Source organism: Marmota monax, unplaced genomic scaffold, assembly GCF_021218885.2.
Source record: "Marmota monax isolate L192 unplaced genomic scaffold, Marmota_monax_Labrador192_F-V1.1 WCK01_AAM20220418_F8-fsc00230, whole genome shotgun sequence".
NCBI classification, from domain to species: domain Eukaryota; kingdom Metazoa; phylum Chordata; class Mammalia; order Rodentia; family Sciuridae; genus Marmota; species Marmota monax.
The window spans coordinates 1,556,234-1,579,249 of record NW_026693365.1 but is presented as its reverse complement, the minus strand read 5'-3'; the positions used below and the strand labels follow the sequence as shown (position 1 = coordinate 1,579,249).

Sequence of the window (23,016 nt, the reverse complement as noted above, 5' to 3'; positions counted from 1 at the left end):
TGGTTTTTTAGGATTAGCTAACTTTGCTTTGCATGATATTCTCCATCTCTGCCCATTTACCTGCAAATGCCATAATTTTATTCTCTTTTAAAGCTGACTAATATTCCATTGTGTATATATACCACAGTCTCTTTATCCATTCATCTGTTGAAGGGCATCTAGGTTGGTTCCACAGTTTAGCTATTGTGAATTGAGCTCCTGTAAACATTGAGGTGGCTGTGTCCCTGTAGTATGCTAAAATTTCTAGTCCTTTGGGTATAGACTGAGGAGTGGGATAGCTGGGTCAAATGGTGGTTCCATTCCAAGTTTTCTAAGGAATTTTCATACTGTTTTCCAGAGTGGATGCACCAATTTGCATACCCACCAGCAATGTATGAGTGTGCCTTTTTCCCCCACATCCTCACCAACATTTATTGTTTATATTCTTGATGGTTACCATTCTGATTGGGGTGAGATGAAATCTTAGAGCAGTTTTGATTTGCATTTCTCTAATTACTAAAGATGTTGAACATTTTTTCATATATTTATTGGTCGATTGTATATCTTCTTCTGAGAAGTGTCTGTTCTGTTCCTTAGCCCATTTATTGATTGGGTAATTTGTTTTCTTGGTGTTAAGATTTGTGAGTTCTTTATATATCCTGGAGATTAGTGCTGTATCTGGTATGCATGTGGAAAAGATTTTTCTCCCACTCTGTAGGCTCTCTCTTCACATAATTGATTGTTCCTTTTGCTGAGAAGAAGCTTTTTAGTTTGACTCCATCCCATTTATTGATTCTCAATTTTATCTCTTAGGAGTCTTGTTAAGAACATAAGACCTAATCCAACATGATGAAGATTTGGGCCTACTTTTTCTTCTGTTAGGCACAGGGTCTCTGGTCTAATTCCTAGGTCCTTGATCCGCTTTGAGTTGAGTTTTGTGCATGATGAGAGATAGGGGTTTAATTTCATTTTGCTGCATATGAATTTCCAGTTTTCCCAGCACCATTTGTTGAAAAGGCTATCTTTTCTCCAATGTATGATTTCAGCACCTTTATCTAGTATGAAATAACTGTATTTATGTGGATTTGCCTGAGTCCATACTGGTAATCTGTCCTCCAGAACCAACGTCTCTGCCTCATGCTGAGTGTGCCCCATCATCCCTTTGTTCGCGGGTTGGGAGCAGGAACTTACCATGGCAACCAGCATCAGTGAGCGCCTCTGTGCGTCAGGCTTTGTGCTGGCCACTCGACATGTGGCCTCATTCAAGTAAGCAATGGTCTGCCGAGACACAGGATCCTTGTATCCCCACTTTGTATGCCCAGGGCCACACAGCCAGTGACAGAAGGCACTCTCCTGGTCCCCAGAGGAGGTGCAGGGATGCCCTTCCACCACAGAGGAGTAAGACTGGGCTTCAGCAGCCATCTCAGCTCCTGCCAGCGTCCAGCGGGCCTGGCGGAGTCCATGTGCATCAAGAGACCAAGCTGGCGGCTGGGGCTGGGGCTCAGCAGTAGAGCGCTCGCCTAGCACGTGTGAGGCCCTGGGCTCGACCCTCAGCACCACGTAAAATAAATAAATAAAGTAAAGGTATTAAAAAGAGAGAGAGAGAGAGACCAAGCATGGTGCTTGGGCTAAAGGCAGCCTTTCTGGGGTCTTCTTAGCAGAGGAGGTCCAGGGTAGACAAGCTTGTCTAAAGGACCCAGCAGCAGAAGAGAGGAGGAGGAGAGGAGCCACACGGTGCAGGCAGGAAGCCAGGGCTGGCTGTCAGCAGGTGTCGGCAGGCAGCAGTGGCTCTGAGATGAGGGCCCGATCAGCAGACACTCAGATTCTCCCGTCCTGAGCAGGGTCCGTGGCTGAGCCAGGCAGGTGATTGGGTGGGGGTCTTAGGCATAGGGAAAGGAGCCTTTCTGGGCCAAGTGCAACTGAGGCTTGTCACTGGGGCAAACAGAGCAGGGCAGCTGTGGGCCCGGGTGTCTAGGACCGGGCTGACACTGAGGGCAGGGGACTCTAAAGGCAAAAGCCCTGGGGACAGAGGCACCCCCTACCTGCCTGAGGTCCTAGTTGTCCTGGGGGCCTGAGCTGGGCCTGCAGGTGGCTCTGGAAATGTAAGGACACTTCAGACTCAGAGATGGGAGAAGACTCTGGGTGTACATCAGAGAGGCCGAGGGTGAGCAGCTGGCCTTCTGTGGGATATATGCAAATATACAGGGAGCATGGGGACAGCTCTCCAGCCAGCTGCCCAGGCCCAGTCCAACAGCCGCCTCCTGTGTCAAAGCAGACAGAAAGGAGGACCCTCATCGGCCCACCTCACAGGCACTGGAGGGTTCTAGGGTGCCTTAGCCCCCCTGTGCACCACTGCTCAGAGGGAGAAACGCCTGAGTGCAGTCCCAGGACTGACAGGAGCACTCGGGCCACCTCCAGCACCAGACCTTCTCGGGCGGCCCTCCTGGAACTGTGGGCTGCTCTGCTTCTGCCTGTTCCAGGTATGTAACAACTAAGGCTTGGCCTGTGGCCACTGATGCCAGTGTGGACAGATGGTTCAGTACCAAACAGGTCTCTGCAAAGCTGGTGAGCTCACAGGCCAAGCCCCCCTCTGTGCACCTTGCCAGCTGTCATTTGACGAGGAATGGCAGGAGGCTCTCATTAAACCGCACCCCTCGTCTGCGAGGAGAAATGTAATGTCATTTAGTGTATTTGCTGGGAATATAATCTAATTGGGGAGAACATGGGAAAATGTGTCATCAGGAACTCTCATTTCCAGAGACCTTGGTGTGAGTGTTGGAAGGAAGGGAAAGCAAAACAATGTAGAAGAATCTCGAACATGCCAGGACTCAACTAGAAAGTGGGTGGCTTCTTTGTTTTTAAACTTAAGATATTTTCAACTGGTACATAACAACATAAAAATCGTACATATCAGAGGGGTACAATGTGGTGTTTTGAGACGTGTGTATACATTATGCAGTGTTTCAATCAGGGCAGACCTCCATCTCTGACGTCTATTTTATTCACGGTGAGAACAGACTCCTCATCTATAGCCACGCTGCGGTGCAACACCCCCACCTCTTGCTCCTACTCTCTGTAGCTTGGTCCCCACCAGTCACCCTCCATCTCCCCCTCCCACTCTCCCAGGCTCTGGGAGACCAACCCTTAGATTCCACACGTGAGTGAGAGCAGACTCTACTTGTCTTTCTGTGGTCGGCTCTGCCTGGCTCATCTCCCTTAATGTGATCTGCTCTTCCACCCACGCTGGGGCAGAGGACAGCATCTCCTCCTCCTTTTGGGGTGAACTGCTCCCCGTTATGCGTCTGCACCGCATTTCCTTTGCCCATTCAGGCATCGATGGGGGCTGCGGTGGCTTCCGTTCTTGGCTGTTGTGAACTATGCTGCAGTGAACTTGGAGTGCAGGCATCTCTTTGACATACCAGTTGCATTTCTGGTGAAATCAGAGATGGGATTTCTAGGCCATATGGTACTTCTGTCTTCAAATTTCTAGAAAAGTGGTTGGTTTTAAAATGACCCCACTTGAGGTTTCCTACCTAGGCAAGCAATGCTAGATTGGCCATGACAGAAAGGGCCTCTCGGCTCCTCCCCTTCTGGACAACTTCAGGGCTCAAGGTGTCCTGCCAAAGGCAGGAGCTCTGGGAGACAGGCCACTGTCTGCTGTGACCCAGAGAGCCCAACTTCACCTTCACAGGACCAAGCACCTGCTCCCTCTGCCCTAAAGCTTCTGCATGGCTGAACACTGACCACTCTGTTTGTGTCTTATTACATCCAGGGGCCCAGGTCTCTGTGGCCCTGGCCAGAGTCTGAGAGGTGGAGGACTCGAGGCTGCCTCCGGAGGATCCCTCTGCACTGACCCCACGCTGGGTGATGAAGAGCCCTCTGGCCTGGCCCTAGAGCTGCCCAGTTATGGGCAAGGGTGTCGGGGCCCCAGCAGGCAATTGGCTGCACAGCAGGTTCCCTGGAGGATGCAGGGCAAGGGTTTAGGTTCCTGCTGCGACTGTTTCTCGGGATGTCAGTTTAGGTAGGAGGCCCAGCATCCAGATGACTGCCAACCTGGGCAGGGTGCATTAACCTACTGTGGGCTTCTCCTGGGCTTGCCACATCCCCCTTTCTGATGTTGGAACGCAGAGCCTCCTTTGTGTGTCCCAGTTAAAAGATTCAAGTCAGGAAATTCTTCAAAACTCAGCAGCAAAGTTGCAACAGCTGCTTTTGTTTTGAATCCAACAGGAACTGAGAGGAGGCTTCTTTGCAGATCACCAAGAGCTCTGGGGTGGTGGGCATGCCACAATCCCTGTGCTCCTGCCCAGCCTCACTTACCTCCCCAAGGTGTCCCGGGGTGCCTATCCCAGGGTGCTTAGCAAGCAGCCATCTGCCAAAGGTCTCACACAGGATGCCTATTGGCCTGCATCCCTTCCACCTGCCTGGAGTCTTCAAAGCAGGGGCTGGGGCTGCTTCACTTCCCCAATGAGACCGTCCGTGGAGGCATCTGCTCTGGAACTTTCCAGGTGCCATGGGCATTTGGGTCACATTTGTGCTCAGCCTCATGGCAAGGGTTGGGAGGCTGATATCCACGTGTATAGTTTCCATGGAAGGGTGCCCAGCATGGTCATGTGTCACAGGATCTGAAGGCAAGCGCCTGGGTCTAGACCACACCTGCCCACTGCCACATTGTCTTTCAGGCTTTATCCCACTCTGTGGCAGTGGAAAGGTGGGCAGAAGATCCTTTCCCCACCCTCTCAAAAATGTGTCCCTAAAGTGCCCATGAGTACTGCCACAGCTCTCCTGTACCAGCCTTGAGCCTGTCCACAGTGACAGTCCCTCAGCCAGGGCAGCACAGCTGGTTGCCAAACACCGTCCCCTCCGAGCTCCATTGCAGCTGACCTAGGGTCCAGATCCAGATCTTGGAGCCACAGGACCAAGTTTGGAGGGCAGGATGTGCTGAGGAGGAAGGAAGGTACCGTGGGAGCTTCCCGTGCCCAGGTCCGGCTTGCAGAGGAGGGCCTGGAACCCACCTTCCCCACCACTTGCCAGGTGCAGCCTGCAGGGGCATGTGGGGGAGAAGAGGGGCTGTAGGAGACTGGGAGGACAGGGTGTGGCTCACAGTCCCCCCCCACAGCTGCCTTGTCACCTGCCAGCAGGCACCCCTCCCCCTGCTATGTGCCACCAGCTGGCGGCACGTCTTGCAGTGGGAGACCCTCACAGGCAACAGTGGCATTTCGGTCACAGTTGCCTCACTGAATACTGGATGCCTGCTCCAAGATGGGTTCTAATGGGGATCCCTAGAGGCTCTGTGGATGCCCAACTGCTGGACTGGGGGGCTCTGGGGGTAGGAGAAGAAGAATCCCACCTTCTTTCTCAGAAAGCTCTCAGAGAAGTGCACCTGTAGAGGCCATCAGCAGAGGGCCCTTGTGGGAGAGACTGGGAGGAGGACTGCTGGCCTCTACTCCATGCCCAGGGCCCCTGCACCGCCCTCGGCTCCCCTTCATCCCAAGCACTCCGGACCACAGCGGCCCTTAGCCCCAGTGATGGCACAGAGCCCCCCACGCCATGACGTCTTTTCTATCAGGCGATGAATCCCCTGTTTGGGAATTTTCTTAGGTTGGGAATGAAACTAGGCTGTGTCAGATGTAAAAGGTTAGTCATGGGATGACACTAAGCAGATTCCGGTCAGGAGCGGAAGGGCAAGCAGGTGGAGCATGTCCAGTGCTGGGGGCTTAAGATCATCTTCCGTCCCCCTTGGATATGCTGCTGTGACAACCACCCTCCCCCTCCTCTTGGCCCAGAAAGTTCCAGAGCCATCCAGGCTGTGCAGACAGGACTTGACAGTCCCTGGAGACAGGCTAAACTTGTTCGCCCTGTGCTTCACCAAGCCCAGTCCAGATAGCCCTGCCCCAAGCAGCCTCCTGGGGCTATCCACGTGGCAGGGGACGAGGCAGGTGCATGGTGGGAAAGATGAGGAAAAGAGGCTGTTCAGTGCATCAGCTGGGTGCTGTGAGTGTCGTGTGGCAGGGTAGGGGGTGGCCAGGGTCCCTTCCTGATGCTGACCTTCACCCAGCTCTCCTCGACCAGGTTATGGGAATCCCCAGGACCCATCCACTCATCATTCAATTGGTAGACATGTCCGGGCACACACAGGGCCAGAGATGTTCTAAGTCCACTGTGAGAGGGCCACCCTGAGTGGGTCACCCGGTAGCACGACACAGCAGCCAGATTCCTGTGCATGTTTGGGGGCACCTTTCTCCCCAAGTGTCTTTCCAGTACGGTGCTGGTGGGACTTACTCAGGGACAGCCTTTTCTCTGAGCTCCCTCTTCTCCCAGCTTCTTGTGTTGGCAAAAAATGGAGCATCCACATTCTTAAGACTGTGCTCCTTTAGGGTGGTCAGGGAAGGAGTTTGCCTGCACTGGGGAACTGGACAGCAGCCCAGCAGGGTGACCAATTGACATGGCCCTGGCTGTCTTAGCCTGCTCCTGCTGCTGTTACGAAGATGCCACTGCAGATCCTGACTCTGCTTATTTCTTTGACTGGTTTTCTTGTTGCATATTCCTGGAGAAGGAAGTCAATATTATTTTGTTCCTCCCTTGATTGTCTTGTAATTTGATGCCCAGTGTTCCCCACGTCCATTGTTCTGCTGTGCTCCGTTGAACACATTTTACCTTCCTATGCACATTAGAATCTATTTCAATTAATTTTTACTTACGGTTGGGACCATACCATACCACTTAAGTCACCATGACTTTATAATATTTTCTACAGATTAGAAGACCTCTCTGAGCTGTTCCACTTTCATTATATTTGAATTGTGTTTTGCTTTCCTTGATATAGTTTCTGCCTATTTTCCCAAAAGAAATTAAGCACCAGTTTGCCAGAGAGGGGGGATGGCAGAGGCTTCGGAGCTGACTGTGGGTGACTGGAGTGAAGTTTTTAAAAACATTTCTTTCTCTGACCCGTCAGCACAATTAAAAAGTTACTGGTTCAACAATAGGATTTTTAAAAAAAATGTCTCCGCTTTGTCAAATTCTGCGAAAGGTCATTGAGATGGCCAGTCATCAGGCAGTTGATTTGGGAAGCACCACATTTTTGAGAATCCTTTCCCTGCAAGCAGAGGGAGCCCCCAATTATCCTGAGAGTTGGCCGTGGCCCAGTTTGATTGATCAGCTATGTGCACCCAACACTTTTGAGATTGAGATCTTTAAAAGGATGGAGTTGGTCTGGGGCTGTGGCTCAGAAAAATAGAGCGCTCGCCTAGCCATGTGTGAGGCACTGGGTTCGATCCTCAGCACCACATACAACTAAATGAGTAAAATAAAGATCCATCAACAACTAAAATAAAAAAAAAATTAAAATTAAATGATGGAGTTCATTGAGCCCGTGCAGATGCTGACCAGAAGGGAAAGACTATCTTGGGACAAGCTCCCGAACCTACCAGTAGCAGGGCTGAGTGGCCTTGAAGACACCCAGGAGACCAGCTGAGAGCGAGCACGTGTTCCAAGGAGCCTTCAGGGAAGGAAGGCAGTGCTGCTCATGGAACCTGTGTCAGCTGCAGGGAAGAGGGCCAGCGTTGAGCAAGCAGAGAGTTTGGGCATGGGAAGGTGGTCCTAAGGAGTGAGTGCTGCTTCTGGATTTTTGGCTTGCAGGCAGGGTGCAGTGGCCTCCACCTGAGGAGCCAATGATGCTAGTGGGCTTTGCATTAAGGTTCAAGAGTGTGATGTCTTGCCAGGTGCAGTAGCACACGCCTGTAATCCCAGCCACTTGGGAAGCTGAGGCAGGAGGATCACAGGTTCCAAGCCAGCCTCAGCAATTTAACGAGGTCCTAAGCAACTGGGCAAGGCCCTGTCTCTGAATAAATACATTTTTAAAAGGCTGGGGATATGGGTCAGTGGTTGAATGCCCCTGGGTTCAATCCCCGGTACCAAAAGAAAACCAAGAATGTGAAGTCTGTTCTCAGCCCATAGGTGGCAGAGCTGACGAACCTCCCATCTCAAGTTCAAGCATCTCACAGTTCTTCTGTTACCCATTATTACCCTAAGATGCTGCCTTTAGCAATTGAGAGGAAAACTGCTGTGGGCCAAGCCTGGAGTTCCGCGTGGGACCCCGGGCGTGAGTCCTGCTGGCTCCGTCACTGCTTATGCTCTCGAGGCCTCTGCCCTTCCCAGGGAAAGGTACACGGCATTTTCTTCCTGGGTGATTCCTTAACAAGGTTCTAGGATGAGCATCACTTCTGCCTGATGGAGCATGCATGCTAGCTGACCTTGGCTCTCGAGTCAGCAGGGGAAGCAACTTGGGGTGTAGGCAGAACTTACTCCTTAGACATTTGAATGGATTAATCACTACAACCATCCGATCCAGGTGGTTTGAAGATTCCTTCTCCCATTTGTTTCTCTGCTGTTTGTTTTGATTGTTTCTTGTTTTAATGTTTGTACTTCATCTATGTTTATTTGGTCTGTAGCCTTCAGATTTCTAGTTTACTAAAACAGTGGTACATGGTATTCCTTTAAATATTCAATATCCTGTATACGCAAGTTTATGCTTCGGTTTTTGTCTTATCCAGGTTTTTCTTCTTTTTTCCCTTTTTTCTCTGTTTAGATGCCACCTCATTCATCAAAAGGAAATGAGGAGGCCGACTCTTTCATTAACCTAATATGCACATTTTTAGAGACTTTAGAGAATAGGCTAGGATTTCCATAGCCATGTCTTTTAAAATGTTTCATTTTTAAAATTATCATTTGACCTTCCCTCTTTTTCCCTTTAAAAAAAAATCCCTTCTTTCCTAAGATTTAATGGTATGCTTTGTTTATTTTTCCTCACTTTTTTTTTTTTGGTACCAGGGATTAAACTCCAGGGCACTCAGCCACTGAGCACATCCCCAGCCCTATTTTGTATTTTAATTAGAGACAGGGTCTCACTGAGTTGCTCAGCATCTTGCCAACGCTGAGGCTGGCTTTGAACTCTGGATCCTCCAGCCTCAGCCTCCCGAGACACTGGGATTACAGGCTTGTGCCACTGCGCCTGGCTTTTCCTCGCTCTTTAGAACACGTAATAAAAGCATTTAAAGCCGTGATGCGTTCTCTAAAGACCTCATCATTTTCTGTGGATTCTGATATGTCAGCTTTTTTCACACTTCTCTGAACAATCTTCTTTCCATGCTCTTGTCTTTCTTCTGGGGATCATCTGCTCCCTTTGCAGCTATATTTTATTCTCACAGGTTCAGCCTGAATTCTATTCCCCTGACCAAGGGAGAGAATGCAGAACAGATCATTTCAGCTTTTGTATTTTTGTGGACATATCCTTTATAACCTAGTATGATCTTTTGTGAACACAATGAATACTTGAAAATGAAATCCATTCTCTGTTCTATTTAATTCCCACCAAAACAACCAGTATTAACTCCTTTATGTGTCTGAGATTTTGGCTGCATTTGATAGTCTTCAATTCTAACCATTTTTTAATCATTTATTTTCCTAGCAGGTATTTACATACATATTTCGCCCTGTTTTTATAGCATTTAGAGTCAACAAACATTGAGATTCTGGCATTCCAATGCTTGGCGTTGGCTGACTCTTTTTCGTGTTCCTGGATATTTGTTTTCATCATCTCTCTTGCGGGCAGTTTTTGCTGGATTTTTTTCCGTCTGTAGAGTGATGAGCCTTTTAACAGTGAAATTCCAGTATACGTGTCCATTTTCTGTTATCTTCAGCCACTCTATTTTTTGTCTTGATTTTTCTTTCTGTGCTGATTTTTTTCCCTCCCCATTGTTGAAACACGATGAGGTGGTTTTTCTTTTAAGCGAGATTGAAATATTGGCGAGCTGTTTCCACCCTCCAGCTGCAGTGGGAACAAGTGGTGTTTCTCAGGCCTGGCTCTCCCTCGTGACAAACCACAAGCACTGGCCCCTCTAGAAGGAGTCTCTGGGTCTGGGCTCCCTCCACTGCCCTCTCCTCACAATTATGGGTAATGTTCTAGAGCCTGCCTCCTTCTCTCTGCCCTCGCTTCAGTCTGGTCTCACGCTGTGTGTGTGTCTCCAAGTCACACTATTTGCACACTTTCACAGTGACCACCTGGCTCTGAAAGGGCTTTTGTTCACTCGTCTTCACAAATAGGTCGTGAGCTCAGCCGTGTGTTCGCGTTTCTTTTTAACATCATCACTCCCTTTTCCATGAATCTTTTAAATTCAGGCCATTATATGAAGTAGGTCCTAGAAATAAGCCGCATGATTAATGCCTCCACGGAGCTCAGATTTCTCATGAGCTCTGCTGCCTTGGTACGGAGGGACAGCTGGGTGGGTGATGGGCCTCCAGGGAGCAGCCCTGTTCTCTGGAGCGCCTGCATTCCCTTGTCTCTGGGTTTTGCTTTTTGAGGAGATATCTCATTTTGTTGCCCAGGTTAATCTCAAACTCGGGCTCAAGTGATCTTCCTGCCTCAGTGGCCAAACAGCTGGGGCCACAGCTGTGCTCCACCATGCCACAATGATTCCAGGAGCATATGTTTTTATATAGAAATACAAATCTTTTAAAAATGTGACCTCCTTTTCTTTCTGACATGCTTGCCAGTATGGTTTTCTGTTTAAAATGTTCACATGACTCATTCCACTGTGGCTTCAGTAAACCCAGGGGGACTTAGCATGCATGGAGTTCCCAGCTTTGGTCCTCAGTGGGACCACAGATTCTCGTCGTGGTTCCAGCCCAGGACACTGCTTCTGGTCCCTCCATACCTTCCTCCCTCCCCACCTAGGTGTGGGAGGTGACTCTACACCTTATTTAGTGCTATCATTTCCCACACTGTTACCTGGAAGGAGCATCTTCTCCCTGGATACATTGTCTGTATTTTAACTCCCTGGATAATCTGATTTTTGCCCCTGGCCTTCTCCTCTTTCTAAAGCACTTCCTGGTTAGGGTGTTGCAATGGACATTGGCACTAATCATTCTGTGGTGAATTACATTTCCTTTACTCCAAGCCTCATGCACATATTAACCTCTTTCCCAAGAGGCCGGGTCTCCTGAAACCCAGGGTGGTTACACAGGAGAAGGTGGGAGAGGCAGGGGCAGCGTTGGGATGGGGGCTTGGGCAGGGATCTTCATGAGTATGATGGCTGAGTGGCCTGGGGGCCAGGTTGGCAGGCCTGGGAGGAGGGAGCGCTGCAGCCCGCTCCACCCAGAGAGGACAGGGAGCTGCCGCCTAGAAGCAGGCCCTCAGCCAGGGCACAGGAGATCCAGGCCAGAAACAGGGACCCAAAAGGGACAATAGCAGGACAGGGCATGGAGCCCAGCACCCGTGGGGTGGGGAGTACCTGTGCAAGGCCCTTAGGCAGCTCCCAGGGCCACTGGGGAATATAGTTGAGGGCAGTACCAGTGCCTGTACCACATTTATGACCAAGTGTCCTCGTCCACTGGGCTGCCGTGGCCCAGGCCTGTGTCCAGGAGGCCTTTGAATGGTGGAGAAGCCCCTAGGTTGGCTAGAAGCTTCTCTCTTGCTAGGGTGTTGGGGTCCTTGCTGTGTCAGCATATTCAGAGTCTGAACCAATAGACGTTTGTTCACAGGAGGTGAGACAAAGTGCTGCCAGTCCTGGGAACAGGGGTGGCCTGTCCCACTCCTGTATGACTGTGGTTCTCCTTTGACAAGTTAAGTGAGGTCACTGGGGCTTCAGAACCAAGATCTAGCTCAGCAGTTACTTGTTGGGAACTTGGCAGACATGGCCAGTGGTGCTGGCCCCCCAGGACCCAGCAGAACAAGACTGTCTGCTCTCCTGAATACCGTAGCAGAACCCCTCACCTCCTCGGGGCCCACCCCAGCAGCAGGTGGAGATCGGCCTCTCCAGCTGTGACTGGTGTCAGCCTGCCCTGCCTACTGGGGTGGCCTCCTGCCTGGAGTGAGGACAGGACAGGAAGCCATCAGGGCACCAAGAAGCCACAGCCACTGCCCCCACCTCTGGTGGCTTTAACCTTGAGTCACTTCCTGCCTCTCCCAGCTCTCCCTCTGCCCTTGATCCCTCAGCTGGCCTCAGCCAAGGGGGGGTCCTCAGCAAGCAGGGCAGTGGGCACCCGTGGGTGCTGGCCTCAGTTTCCCAGTTGCCCCCTCAGGCCTTTGGCAGCTCCTGCCCCACACCCTGTCCCTGGGGGGGTAGTCCAGCTCCCTGACTGGTTTCTGTCCTTGGAGCAGGGCCAGGTAGGCCACTTAGTGTGCCCCTCACGTCTGTGTGGCGTCCTGCTCATTTCTAGCATTTCTATCCTGGGCCTCTTTGACGGCTCACTCGGGGCCGGGCCCTGTGCTGAGTCCCATATGTTAATGGCCTCTCTCTGCCTGTCCACTGAGGGGGAAATGGGAGGCCGAGCATTGGCTGCCATGTGGGCTTCCGTCCAGAGGCAGAGGCCGCCAGAGTCGGTGGCAAGACCAGCAACAGCAAGATATGCTAGGAGAGGGGGCGGGGCTGTAGCTCAGTGGTAAAGCACCTGCTTTGCATGTGTGAGGCACTGGGTTGGATCCACATAGAAATAAATAAAGATACTGTGTGTTCATCTACAACTAAAAAAAATTTAAAAAAAAAGATATGCTAGGAGGGGAGGCAGGTAGCCCCGGGGTTCTCCTCACACCATGGCTGTGAGCCAGAGACAGCTGCCCATTTAAGATGAAAACACAGAGATTCAGAGTCCCGTGATACCAGGTGTTCTGTGGTGTAGAATGTTCTAAGGCCTTCCCTTCCCCCAGCACTCAGTGTTGTCCCAGCTCCAAACAAGGTTGGATTGGAGCAGAGGGGCAGGGGTGGCACTGGGGCCACCTAGATGGGGCAGCGAGTTGATGAGACCTGTGGTGGGGCCAGCCCAGTGCAGAGGACCCAACTAGCAGAGAACAGGGTGTGTCACTCAAGGCCTCCAGAAGCCCAGCAGAGGGTCGCTGTGAGTCCCTCAGCTTCAGAGAGGCAGGGAGCAGAGAGCCAAGCTCTGGGACGACCAGCTGGATGCCGGGCCTGAGGGAAGACAGGAGGGAAAAGCCCTTTCCAGCCGCCAGTGTTGCTTCACAAGGACATTGTCGCCAGGGTGATAGTGTCCAAATATAGCATCCCGGCTGTCAGGCCTGATCCTGGGACTTGTGCACACGTCAGCCCCCAGAAGTGTAGCAGCCCTGGGCCCAGGCCGGGCCCAGACAGGCCTGAGTACAGTCGCAGCCCCACACCCAGCCCTGCAGCTGGGCCCAGGGTTGGCTGCACCCCTAGACCTGGAATCCCCACTGGAGCCCCAGGAGACCTCTTGGGGGTTACAGAGGGCACAGGGGTCACATGTACCTGGCCTTCAATAGACAGCTCAGTGATCATCCACCAAGTCCTGTGTTCTCAGACCACGATCACTGGGTACGGAGCAGCCCCCCGCCTGGGCCTGGATGCGGGGCCAGCACTGGACAGCCTGTGACTTTGCTCAGATGCCCCCTGAATTTTAAAACTGCACTTCATCTTGTAGCCCCAGGAGCCAGGTTCTGCCTGGGCCTGTTCTCAGAGGTGGCATCGTGCCCGCCCTCCCAGGGGCCTCTCCGCAGGGAGCCTGCCTTGGCAGCTCTGGAGCCTGACTGTGCCAGAGCCAGCTGCATGTGGAGCCAGGGATGGACTTAGAAACCTCCTGCTTCCGCCCTCCTGGGTAGAGGCACCCAGACGCCTTCCCAGCTTGGAGCTGTCCGAGCAGGAGTGGTGGAGGGAGGTGACAGAAGCCCGGCCTGGAGTCGGGGGAAGGGAGAGCAAGGTGCCAGGATGCCCTCAGTGGGAGGGGGTTCTCTGGAACAAGGGAAGTGTGGCCTGCCTAGAGGTGGACTGAAACCTGGGCCAGTCCTGCTGTGCACTGACCCCTGGGTCCTCCCAGGTCACCTCTCCAGGCTCTCTTGTCTGTAGGGGACAGGGCCGACCAGTGTCAGCAGGTCTCGGTGTCTCCTGCCCTTTGGGAGGCAAATGTGGTCCTCGGAGGACAAGCCAGCAAAGGGGCAGGAGGAGCGTCCACCCCAGACTGAATGAGCTCCCCATTTTACATGCCCTTAGTTATCATCGGGTGTCCGTCAGTCTGTCAGGAGGCCAAGACTAGTCCTGTCCTGTCCCCAGAGCCCAGCATACATTCACTGGCCGGTCTGGGCCTCAGCCTCCCTCCTGGGTCCGAGGTCCTACCTCATTCCACATCTCTGCCACCTTGAAGCCCTGAGAAGCCCCTGGCTACTCTTTTAACCCCTCTCACATCTCCTACACCAAGGGGGTTTCTCTGCTGGCTGGCCCAGCTGAGGAAGTCTGGGGTGCTGTCGGGGACTTACCACCCCCAGGTGGGGAGCAGTGTTTGAGCCAGGCCCTCACTGAGCCCAACCGGTGCTCAGCCTAGGGCAACCAGGCTGGGTCAGGAGCAGCCCTTGTGGCATCAGAGCCCTATACTGTCCACCAAGCAATGTTTCAATATCCAGAAGATAAGAAAAAACTTGTGTCCCCTCAGTTGGTAGCAATCACCTAGGGAGGGTGCCTCCTGTAAAGGGGGTGGATGGAGCCATCACCTCAGCCAGTTGGCTGGTTGGTCTCCTCTTGGCCCCGTTGCCATCTTCCCAGATGGATATGCTGTGACCCAGGACACACAGTGGCTAGGAAGGGAGTGTCCTGTACAGGCCCAGCTGAGGCGGAGGCTGGCATTCCGATTCTGCTCTGCTGGCCAGGCCACACACCCCGTCTGGGGGGAGACGTACCCTTCCTCGCTCCACGGGGCTAGTTTGCCTGGCTGGCAGCTGGCCACGGTGGGTCCCATTGCCAAGTTGAGGGCTCTGCCTCTGGTGTCCCCTCCTTCTTCCCAAAAGTGTGCCTCCTTCTGGGATGCTAGGAACAGAGTTGGATGGGGCTGGTGGGGGACCCGAATGCACAGGCCGTGGGATGTACTTCTGAGAGATGTGTGGGGGGCCTTGGGTTACCTCACTGCACATCCTGTGTCCGGGCAGAAACCCCACCTGTTCCCAGGGCTCCTTCGTGCAAGACCACCACCCCTCCCTCCCCAGGCTTGGGGAGCAAGGCCCCGAGAGGTGCCCTCAGTGGGCACTGGAGTCTCAGGCACGTGAATCTCATCACCAGCCTTACTGTAGGCTTGCAGGAATTGGGGTGACTGTGGTCTAGCAGGGACCACAGAAGCCTGACCTGCCCTGACTTCTCAAAGGGCACCACCCACGGAGTAAGATGGACAGCCCAAAGCAGCTGCATTCATGTGAAGAGGGACAGGGTGGGTCACTGAGAGGGCCAGAGGACGGAGCCAGTGGATATATCCCAAAAGTGAGCAGAGTGAGGCCTGAAGAACTGAGGTGAAGGAGGCAGTGTGTCCCCAGGCCCCAGGCTGGTTCTGCTCACTGGAGCCTGCTGGGCAGCAGGCAGGAGGGTCTAGAGGAAAAGGAGCAAGGAATGCCCCGTCCAGCCTCTCCCACCATCCTGCTGTCAGATCAGGAGGCCCAGGCAGGGGGGACCGTGGCTGCTCCCCAGGAAGGAGACGTGGGGGGAAGGCCCAGGCGCCCCTGGCTGGCACAGATGCAGAAGGCTTCTAATACGCCTCTCTTTGGACTTTCCGGGTGCGACTGGACGTCTGTCCGGGTGCCTGTTCTTTATGAACCACCTTGCATACCTGCACCAGGTGCAAGAGAGTCTCACCGCCAGGAGGAGGGAGCCTCGGGTGAACAAGGTTGTGATCCTCCTGACTCAGCCTCCCAAGCCACTGGGATTACGGGTGTGCATCTCCACACCCGGCTCTATTTTTTTTTTTAATTTATCCTTTTCTTACTAATTTTTTACTTTTTGACATCATCATAAAGAATATTGCCTTGTGACTTCTGCTTTGGGAATAGTGGCTTTCTCTTTGTTGCCAAATATGGATCTGGAGGCTTTTAAAAAGATTGTTGATTCTCCTCCATTTTTTTTCCACTTATTTCTAAGTAAAAGGGATTTAGGTGTTCTATAAGTATATGCGTTGACTTTTTATCTTTCTCCCAGCTTTAAAGGAGGTGTATTTGATAAATAAAATTATATATATATATATATATATATATATATATATATATATATATATATATATGATTGTTTATTCTCGGCAGAATAGAACTGCACCGTTGAATTAACTAGGTCTGTTCACTTTATGTTCTGTGTTTATTTTATGTGACGCTTGCTCTTGGCGTTGGGGGCATGTCAAGCTCCCCCAGAGCCCGGACTCTACGCCGTCCTGGGACTCTCAGCTGTCAGCTGTTGCGTGTCAGAGCTGTCGTGAGACCTTCTCAGGTGGTGTCCCTGTGTCCGTTCTGCTTCCTGTACTGCCTTGTGCGACTACTAGGAAGGTGGACAGCTGTCCCTGCCCCCGCTGGCTCTGTCAGGCCGGCCAGCTGGGCCCCTCTGGCGTGGGTGTCACTATGCCTTTGAGGTGGCTGCTAGGAACACACTGTCTGGTTGCTGAGACCAGCAAAGTGCAGGCCCAGAGCAGGACACGGCTAGGAGGGAAAACCCCACCTTACAGAGGAAGCCAGATACGACGGAACTTCAGGAAAGCCTTCTTGAGCAGAGGTTGCCTGGTGGAGACAAGGTTAAGGGCATGTGCGGAGGCCCCGCACAGGACCAGGGCCCCGTGGTGGAATGTGGCCAGAGAGAGGGAGGCCCCCTGCGACGGAGGTTTTCAGTCCCTCGCAGGTGGGCTGCAGCAGGAGCACTGACGGTGAGAGGCAGGTGGAAAAGTGTGAGCAGGCTGAGCACAGCAGAGTGGGCCGCAAACAGGCTGATGTTCCACGGCCACCGGCTGCTGCTGTGGGGAGAGGGCACAGAGATGCCAGCTCCCCGCGCAGAGCAGATGAAGTGGCAGTGAGTTACACTAACCCCCAACACAGCACAGCCCCCAACCTGGCCCAGGGAGGGGCCCTCAGGAGGGGAGGGGCCCTGGGGCAAGGGTGCCGAGACAGTTGGGATGGGTGGGGCTTCCCTGGGTCTGCAGTGGCTGGGCCAAGGCTCCAGCGGAGGGTGAGGGTCACTGGTGGTGGGTGTCACAGCCCAGGCCAAAGAGGGAAGGAATCTGCAAGAGCAAGAGCCTAGGGAGAAGGGGAGCTACGGCAGCAGGAGGAGGGAGGGACAGGGAGGGGAATGAGGAGGCCCCCAGGGAGGTAACGCCACCTAGTGGCCTGGCCCTGACACAGCGGGGGCACCAGGCTTGCTGTTGTAAGCTCACCCACAGCATCCTGCCCAGGGCACTGCGGGCACCCCATTCCTTTCAGGAGGCAACTGAGACCTCAAGGACCTCTGGAAAGGAGGCGGCCACCTCCCAGTGGGAGGGGCTGCCCGTGTGCCACCACTGCTTCCTGCTATCACAGAAATGAAGCATGTGGCTGCAAAACCAGTGACCTCATCATTCAGTTTTCTGTAGTCATTCTTCCTAAAATAAGCTCTTTTATAGAATTATATATTAAAAATAATGTGTGCTCATTAGCAATTAAGGAAATGCAAATCAAAACTGCACTGAGATTTCATCTCACACCAGTCAGCATGGCAGCCATCAAGATACAAATCGTGCTAAACGCTGGAGAGGGCGTGGAGGAAAAGAATACTCTTTACACAGCCCCATGGATATCAGTAAGGAGATCCCTCAAAATAGGCAAGGAACCACCCGGGACCCAGCTGGATCACTCCTCAGTGTTTACCCTGAAGAACTACAGTGATCACAATGCAGCGACACACGCACACCGTGTCTGTAGCAGCTCGATTCCCAAGAGCCAAACTCGGGACTCAGCCCCAGTGTCCATCAGCAGATAAGTGGATAAAGAAAATGTGGTATATATACACGTAGAGTTTTATTCAGCCGTAAGAAAAATGAAATCATGGCGTTTGCAGGAAAACCGATGAAACTAGACACCATCATGTTCAGTGAAATAAGTCAAACTCAGAAGGTCAAGGGTCATATGTTTTCTCTCTTAGGCAAAAGCTAGAGAGGAAAAAAAGGAAAGAAAGGGGGGGTGGATCTCCTAAGAATCAAAGGGAGATCAGTAGGGCCGGAGGAGGGAAGGAGAGGGGACGTGGGGGGAGTGACATTGGCCAAATGATGCTGTCTTATTGCACGCATGTATGAGTAGGTGACACAAATCCCCTCAATATGTACAACTATGATTCACCAGTAAACATGTGAAAAAAAATGATGTACGCTTACTGTAGAGAACTTGGAAAATCCAAAAAAGTACGTAAGAGAACCTCAGCCCTATATATCACTGTCATTCTGGTGGTTCGACATATACTGAAGGGCATGTCCCCTCCTCCCACAAGGCCACCTGGGCTTGTGTAATTGGGCTAATCAGTTGCTGCTTTGTTCAGCATCATAACATAAATATTTGCCCACATCTGGAATTTCTCCTATGCTAGCTACCCAAGAGAGCCTCAGCCTGCTTGGCCACTGCCTTGTTTGCAGTTTTGCATAACATACCCCTGCAGAGAGCACCTTCTTTCTTTACTTTTGTCTACATTTCAAATGTTTCACTTAGGATAATTCCCAGAAAGAGCCATACTTCTTGTTTTTGAGAGAAGCATCATACTAATGTTTGCTTTTTAATTTTTTTCTTATTAACGGAGCTAAATATTTTTTCAGATGATCATTAGCCATTTCTATTTCCAGAGAGAGACCCAGCCAGACACCCCACAGGCCTCACTCTGTTTCCCAAATTCCCTCCATGCCCTCCCCATCCAAATGCCCCCGTTAGTTGGCATTCTGACAGGCTCCTCGGCCATCCTCAAGTGGGTCACCTGGAAGTGGGTCCCAGGCCTGCCTCTTAATGTAAGCAGACCAAGGTGGGAACAGGTGAGATGGGTCCCCGGGTCCCTCAGGATGAGAGATGGAGCGGGACTTGAACCTAGGCCGTGGGCAGCAGGGCCCAGGCCCACACACTCGGTATGAGGGCCAGCGGGGGGTTGTGGGCACAGCGGCAGCCTTGGGTTTCCCCAGAGCAGGTGGCGCACCTGTGGACGTGAGTGGGTACCATCTTGTCAACAAGTCCGCAGCCATGCACCATGGTTCTGGAGCCTTGCGCTGGGACCTGGAGGCTTGGGAAACTCCCACCATAGAATTCAGGAACATTCCAAGCTGAATTTGCTTTGTGGCCCAGAATAACAATCCTAGCCAAAAAAGGGTAATTATTCAGTGACACGAGAACTGAAGATGCAGAGTCAAAGCCAGAGGACTTTTCAGGACTATTTTGGGTCTCGTCCAGGCTGTGTGCTTTAGAGCAGAATTTCCGCCCTGGGGGCGGGGGGGTGGAATTCTTTCATCTCATCTTTACTGACAGAACTCACAACAGTATTGAAAGCCTCAGCTGTCACTTTAGTATAAATAAACAGGATGAAGTGGGCAGCCACCCGCAGACTGGAGATATTTTTAGCGGTAGATGGCTTCACTCTACACCAACCCATCCAGGAGAGAGCGCCTGGTCCCGGAATAGCCTGCCACAGGCTCAGCTGTGGAGCCATGCATGGCGAGGTGGCTTCCAGAGTCGGGGCTCCTTCCTGCTCAGGTTGGCCAGCCCAGAGGCGCCCCCTCCTGTGGAGGTATCCCAGCTCCACTCCTCAGGCCACAGAGGACGGGCTCAGTGTTCTCGGTCATGTCACCAGAAACTGCCTGTGGGTTTGTGGATCCCAGGTGGGGACAGAGGACAGTCATTCAGACCAGTGTGTGCGTCAGTCTGACAGCCAGCTCCCAGGGTGGACTGGGCTCCAGCAGCAGCACCTACACTCTGGAGCTTGTGGTGTCCAGGCACTGGGCACGCACTGAGTCACTGCTTCCTCACGAGACCCAGCCTGTCACAACTTCTGTGGCTTCTTCCACTTCTGTTTTCTACTTGAAGCATGAGTCCTCGCTCTCTGGGAAAGACCAGGCACCCCAATGCCAGCGAGCAGAGGGGATGGGACCAGTCCCCACTGTCTGCCTAGTCCCTCCCTCCATGTGGCCACTCAGGGGCTGCAGGAGGCCCGTGCACCAGAGTTGCACCAGGAGGCCACTGGGGTGAGAGAGAAGCCCCGCAGCTCAGAGGCCACGTGATGGGCGGGGTAGAGGGGCTTGGATGCTGCGAGGCCCCCACTTTCCTCAGATGGCCCCCTAAAGCGCCCCTGGGGCCTCCCCGTATTTGCTGCACGGCCTTGCTCCAGTCACAAACATTTCTAGGTTAAAAATCAGAAGAAGTGACTTGACTTACCTTCCATGTTTGCCACTTCCAGAGCCCTTCACTTCTTTGAATGAATCTGAAACTTTCTGGTACATTCTTTTGACTGAGTTCTGCGTTTTCTTTAACATTCCTATCAATAAACTCAGTTTCTTCTGAAAAAGTCTTTATTTCAACCTCCTATTTGGAAGGTATTTTGCTGAGTATAGGATTCTGTTTAAGGAAGTCTCCCGGCTTGCCCAGCCTCTGAGAAGAAGTCGGCTCTGACCCGTTTGGAGGACCCCCACCAACAACTCCCAGACTTCTTTCTCTGGTACAGGCCATGTGACTTTGATAATGTCTGGTGTTGCTGTGCTGTTTTTCGGGCCTGTTTGTGCTTCCCTAAACTTCTTGGGGGTATGATGTGATGTTTTTCCTTATTTGGGGGATAGTCTCAGCTGTTGTCTCACCAGATATTTCTTGTACTCCATCGCTCCTCCCTCTGGGACAGATCTGCAGCAGAGTCGGCATCATGTGTGGTGGTATGACGTTGCCAAGGTTCTTGGATGCTCTGCTTTGGTTTCCAGCCCTTCTTCTTCTCTGTGTTTCCGTTTGGGTAATTTCTACCAATCTATCTTCAATTTCACTGACTCCTTCTGCTGATGAGCCCATAAGAAGGAAGCATCTCTGATATCCTGCTTTCTGTTTCTAGTGATTTTCTTTTACTTGTCTTAGAGTTTCCATCTCTGCTGAAATTCCCCACCCATTCACGCAATTGTCTACCTTTCTGCTAGACTCTTTAGCATACTAATCATTTTAAATTTCCTGCCTACATTAATCTGTTGTCATTACTATAACAAAACACCTGAAGCAAGCTACTCATGAATAAAACAGGTTTATTTAGCCCACATTTTGGAGGCTAAAAGTCCAAATAGCGTGGCATGGCCTCTGATGAGGCCCTCATGACAAATGGCAACCACAGGGGCATGTCCAGATGCAAGAGATCCCATCCCCAGGCAGGAAGCTGGAGGCTGGCCAGAACGGAGCGGGCTTCTGTAGCCACCACCTGGCGAGGACCACATCACTCACTCCCGAGGACAGCCCATCATGACCTCAAGACCTCCTGCCAGGCTCTGCCTGTCTCCAACACCACCGCACTAGGGACCAGGCCAGTGGCCCCTGGGGACAGATCATATCCAAACCAAGCATTGTCTGACACTTGCCCCCCGGGTCATCTCCAAGTCTGATTCTGTTGATCATTTTTTCTCTTGGCAACACGTTGGTTTTTCTTTGCTCCTGAACAAAACCCTGAGTAATTTCCACTTGAATGCTGAGCGCCACCTGTGGAACAGAAGGGACAGGCAGATGTCACTGGCATCTGGAGATGGGCACACCCCTTCTGGTGGGCTGGTGGTGTGGGATTGGAGTCCATCTCCCCTGGAGCCATGCTGGGTTTGGGGTTCTGTTGCTGCGGTTAACTTCGCTGCACCATGGGCCTCAAATCCTTGTGGGCACCCAGATCCTGACAGGAAGAAACTGGCTCAGTTACCCACCGTCACTGCACTGGTGGGTGAGTGACTCAGCAGGGACCTGGCAGGCGGCCACGTCAGGGTGTGAACGGGTCCTACCACGGCACAGAGCCCACAGCCCCGGGTGCGGCGGGCGGCTCGTGTCCTCTGGTGGTGTGCCCAGCAGTCTGCTGGTGCAGGACCCTCACCTCCTAAAGCCAGGGCCACTGCCTCAGAGCCTGGGCTTCGGGACTGAGCCCAGCTGGGTGCCCTGATGGCCTCCTTTTGCCTCCACAGGAGCTACGGGGAGCTCACTGAGTGCACCAAGGCCGTGGCCGCGAACCTGGATTGCTTCTGGCCCAACACAGAGGTGGACAGGTTCTTCGTGGCGGTCCACCGCCACTACTTCAGGCTCTGCGCCATCTCCGGCAGGTCCGTGCAGGACCCAGCCAGGGGCATCCTCTGTCCCTTCATCGTGCTCCCCATCTTGGTGACCCTGCTTATGACGGCGCTGGTGGTCTGGAGGAGCAAGCGCACCGAGGGCATCGTGTAGGCGGCCTGGGCTGCCTGCCAAGCGTGGGAGGCTGGGGAGGGAGGGGAGCTCGGGGTGACCTCCTTGCACAAGAGGAGCCCACAGGGCTGGGCTGCGGCTCAGCGGTACAGCGCTCGCCTAGCACATGCAAGGTCCTGGGTTCCACCCTCAGCACCTCATAAAAGTAAATAAACAAAATAAAGATAAAAAAAGAGGTGCCCACAGGACTTGAGAGTAATCGTGCTGGTGATTGACCTCGAGCCTCCGGGAGGGAAGAAGGGACAGGACTGACTTGTCCCTGGGAAGTGCCACGCTTGGGTCTCTAGCATGCATGCAACCCACAATGTCCCCGCCTGCATTCCAGGTCCCCCCCTTAGCTGTGTTTGTGTACATGTGTAGCTTCTGATTAAAAGGATCTTCTGAACTGAAAGAGTGTCCTTATTTCTGGACAGAAGTGACCTGTCCCTGGGATGAGAGCATGAGGCAGTCACTCTGGGCAGAGGCGTCTCCTCTGACAGGTGGGGTCTTCAGGGGCTCGTCACGGAGACGGTGTCTGAGGCTCCAGTGGCGGTGACGGTGCCATGTGGACACCACCCCACAGCCCCTGCTTTTAGCATTGGAAATAATAAACACAACAACAGGAATAGAATAGTGTGTGCGTGAGCCAGGAGCAGGCGAGGGAGCTGTGTTCACAAACTCCTCGGAGCAGCCGTGGCGACGGCTTGTCTTCGTCCCATTCCACAGAAGAGGAAGAGTTGAAGTTGTTGCCTGACTTACCCAAGGGATCCTTTTCTCAAAAGTCCCCGAGAAACCCCACCATGCAGGGCAGATGAAGGCCAAGAGGGGCCCCGAAGTGGTGCCCCCCC

General features: G+C 52.7%; 1 protein-coding gene across 3 annotated transcripts in view; it reads left to right on the top strand.

Moving 5' to 3' along the window:
* Ramp1 (receptor activity modifying protein 1) overlaps positions 1-22,580 on the top strand; it is a 43,331-nt gene extending 20,751 nt beyond the window's left edge. For all 3 annotated transcript variants that reach the window (XM_046456964.2, XM_046456962.2, XM_046456963.2), the window contains one exon: positions 21,916-22,580. In XM_046456964.2, the coding sequence (XP_046312920.1) occupies positions 21,916-22,171 (256 nt within the window). In that variant the 3' untranslated portion in view covers positions 22,172-22,580. The remainder of the gene's footprint in view (positions 1-21,915) is intronic.
* The last annotated feature ends 436 nt before the right edge of the window (positions 22,581-23,016 follow it).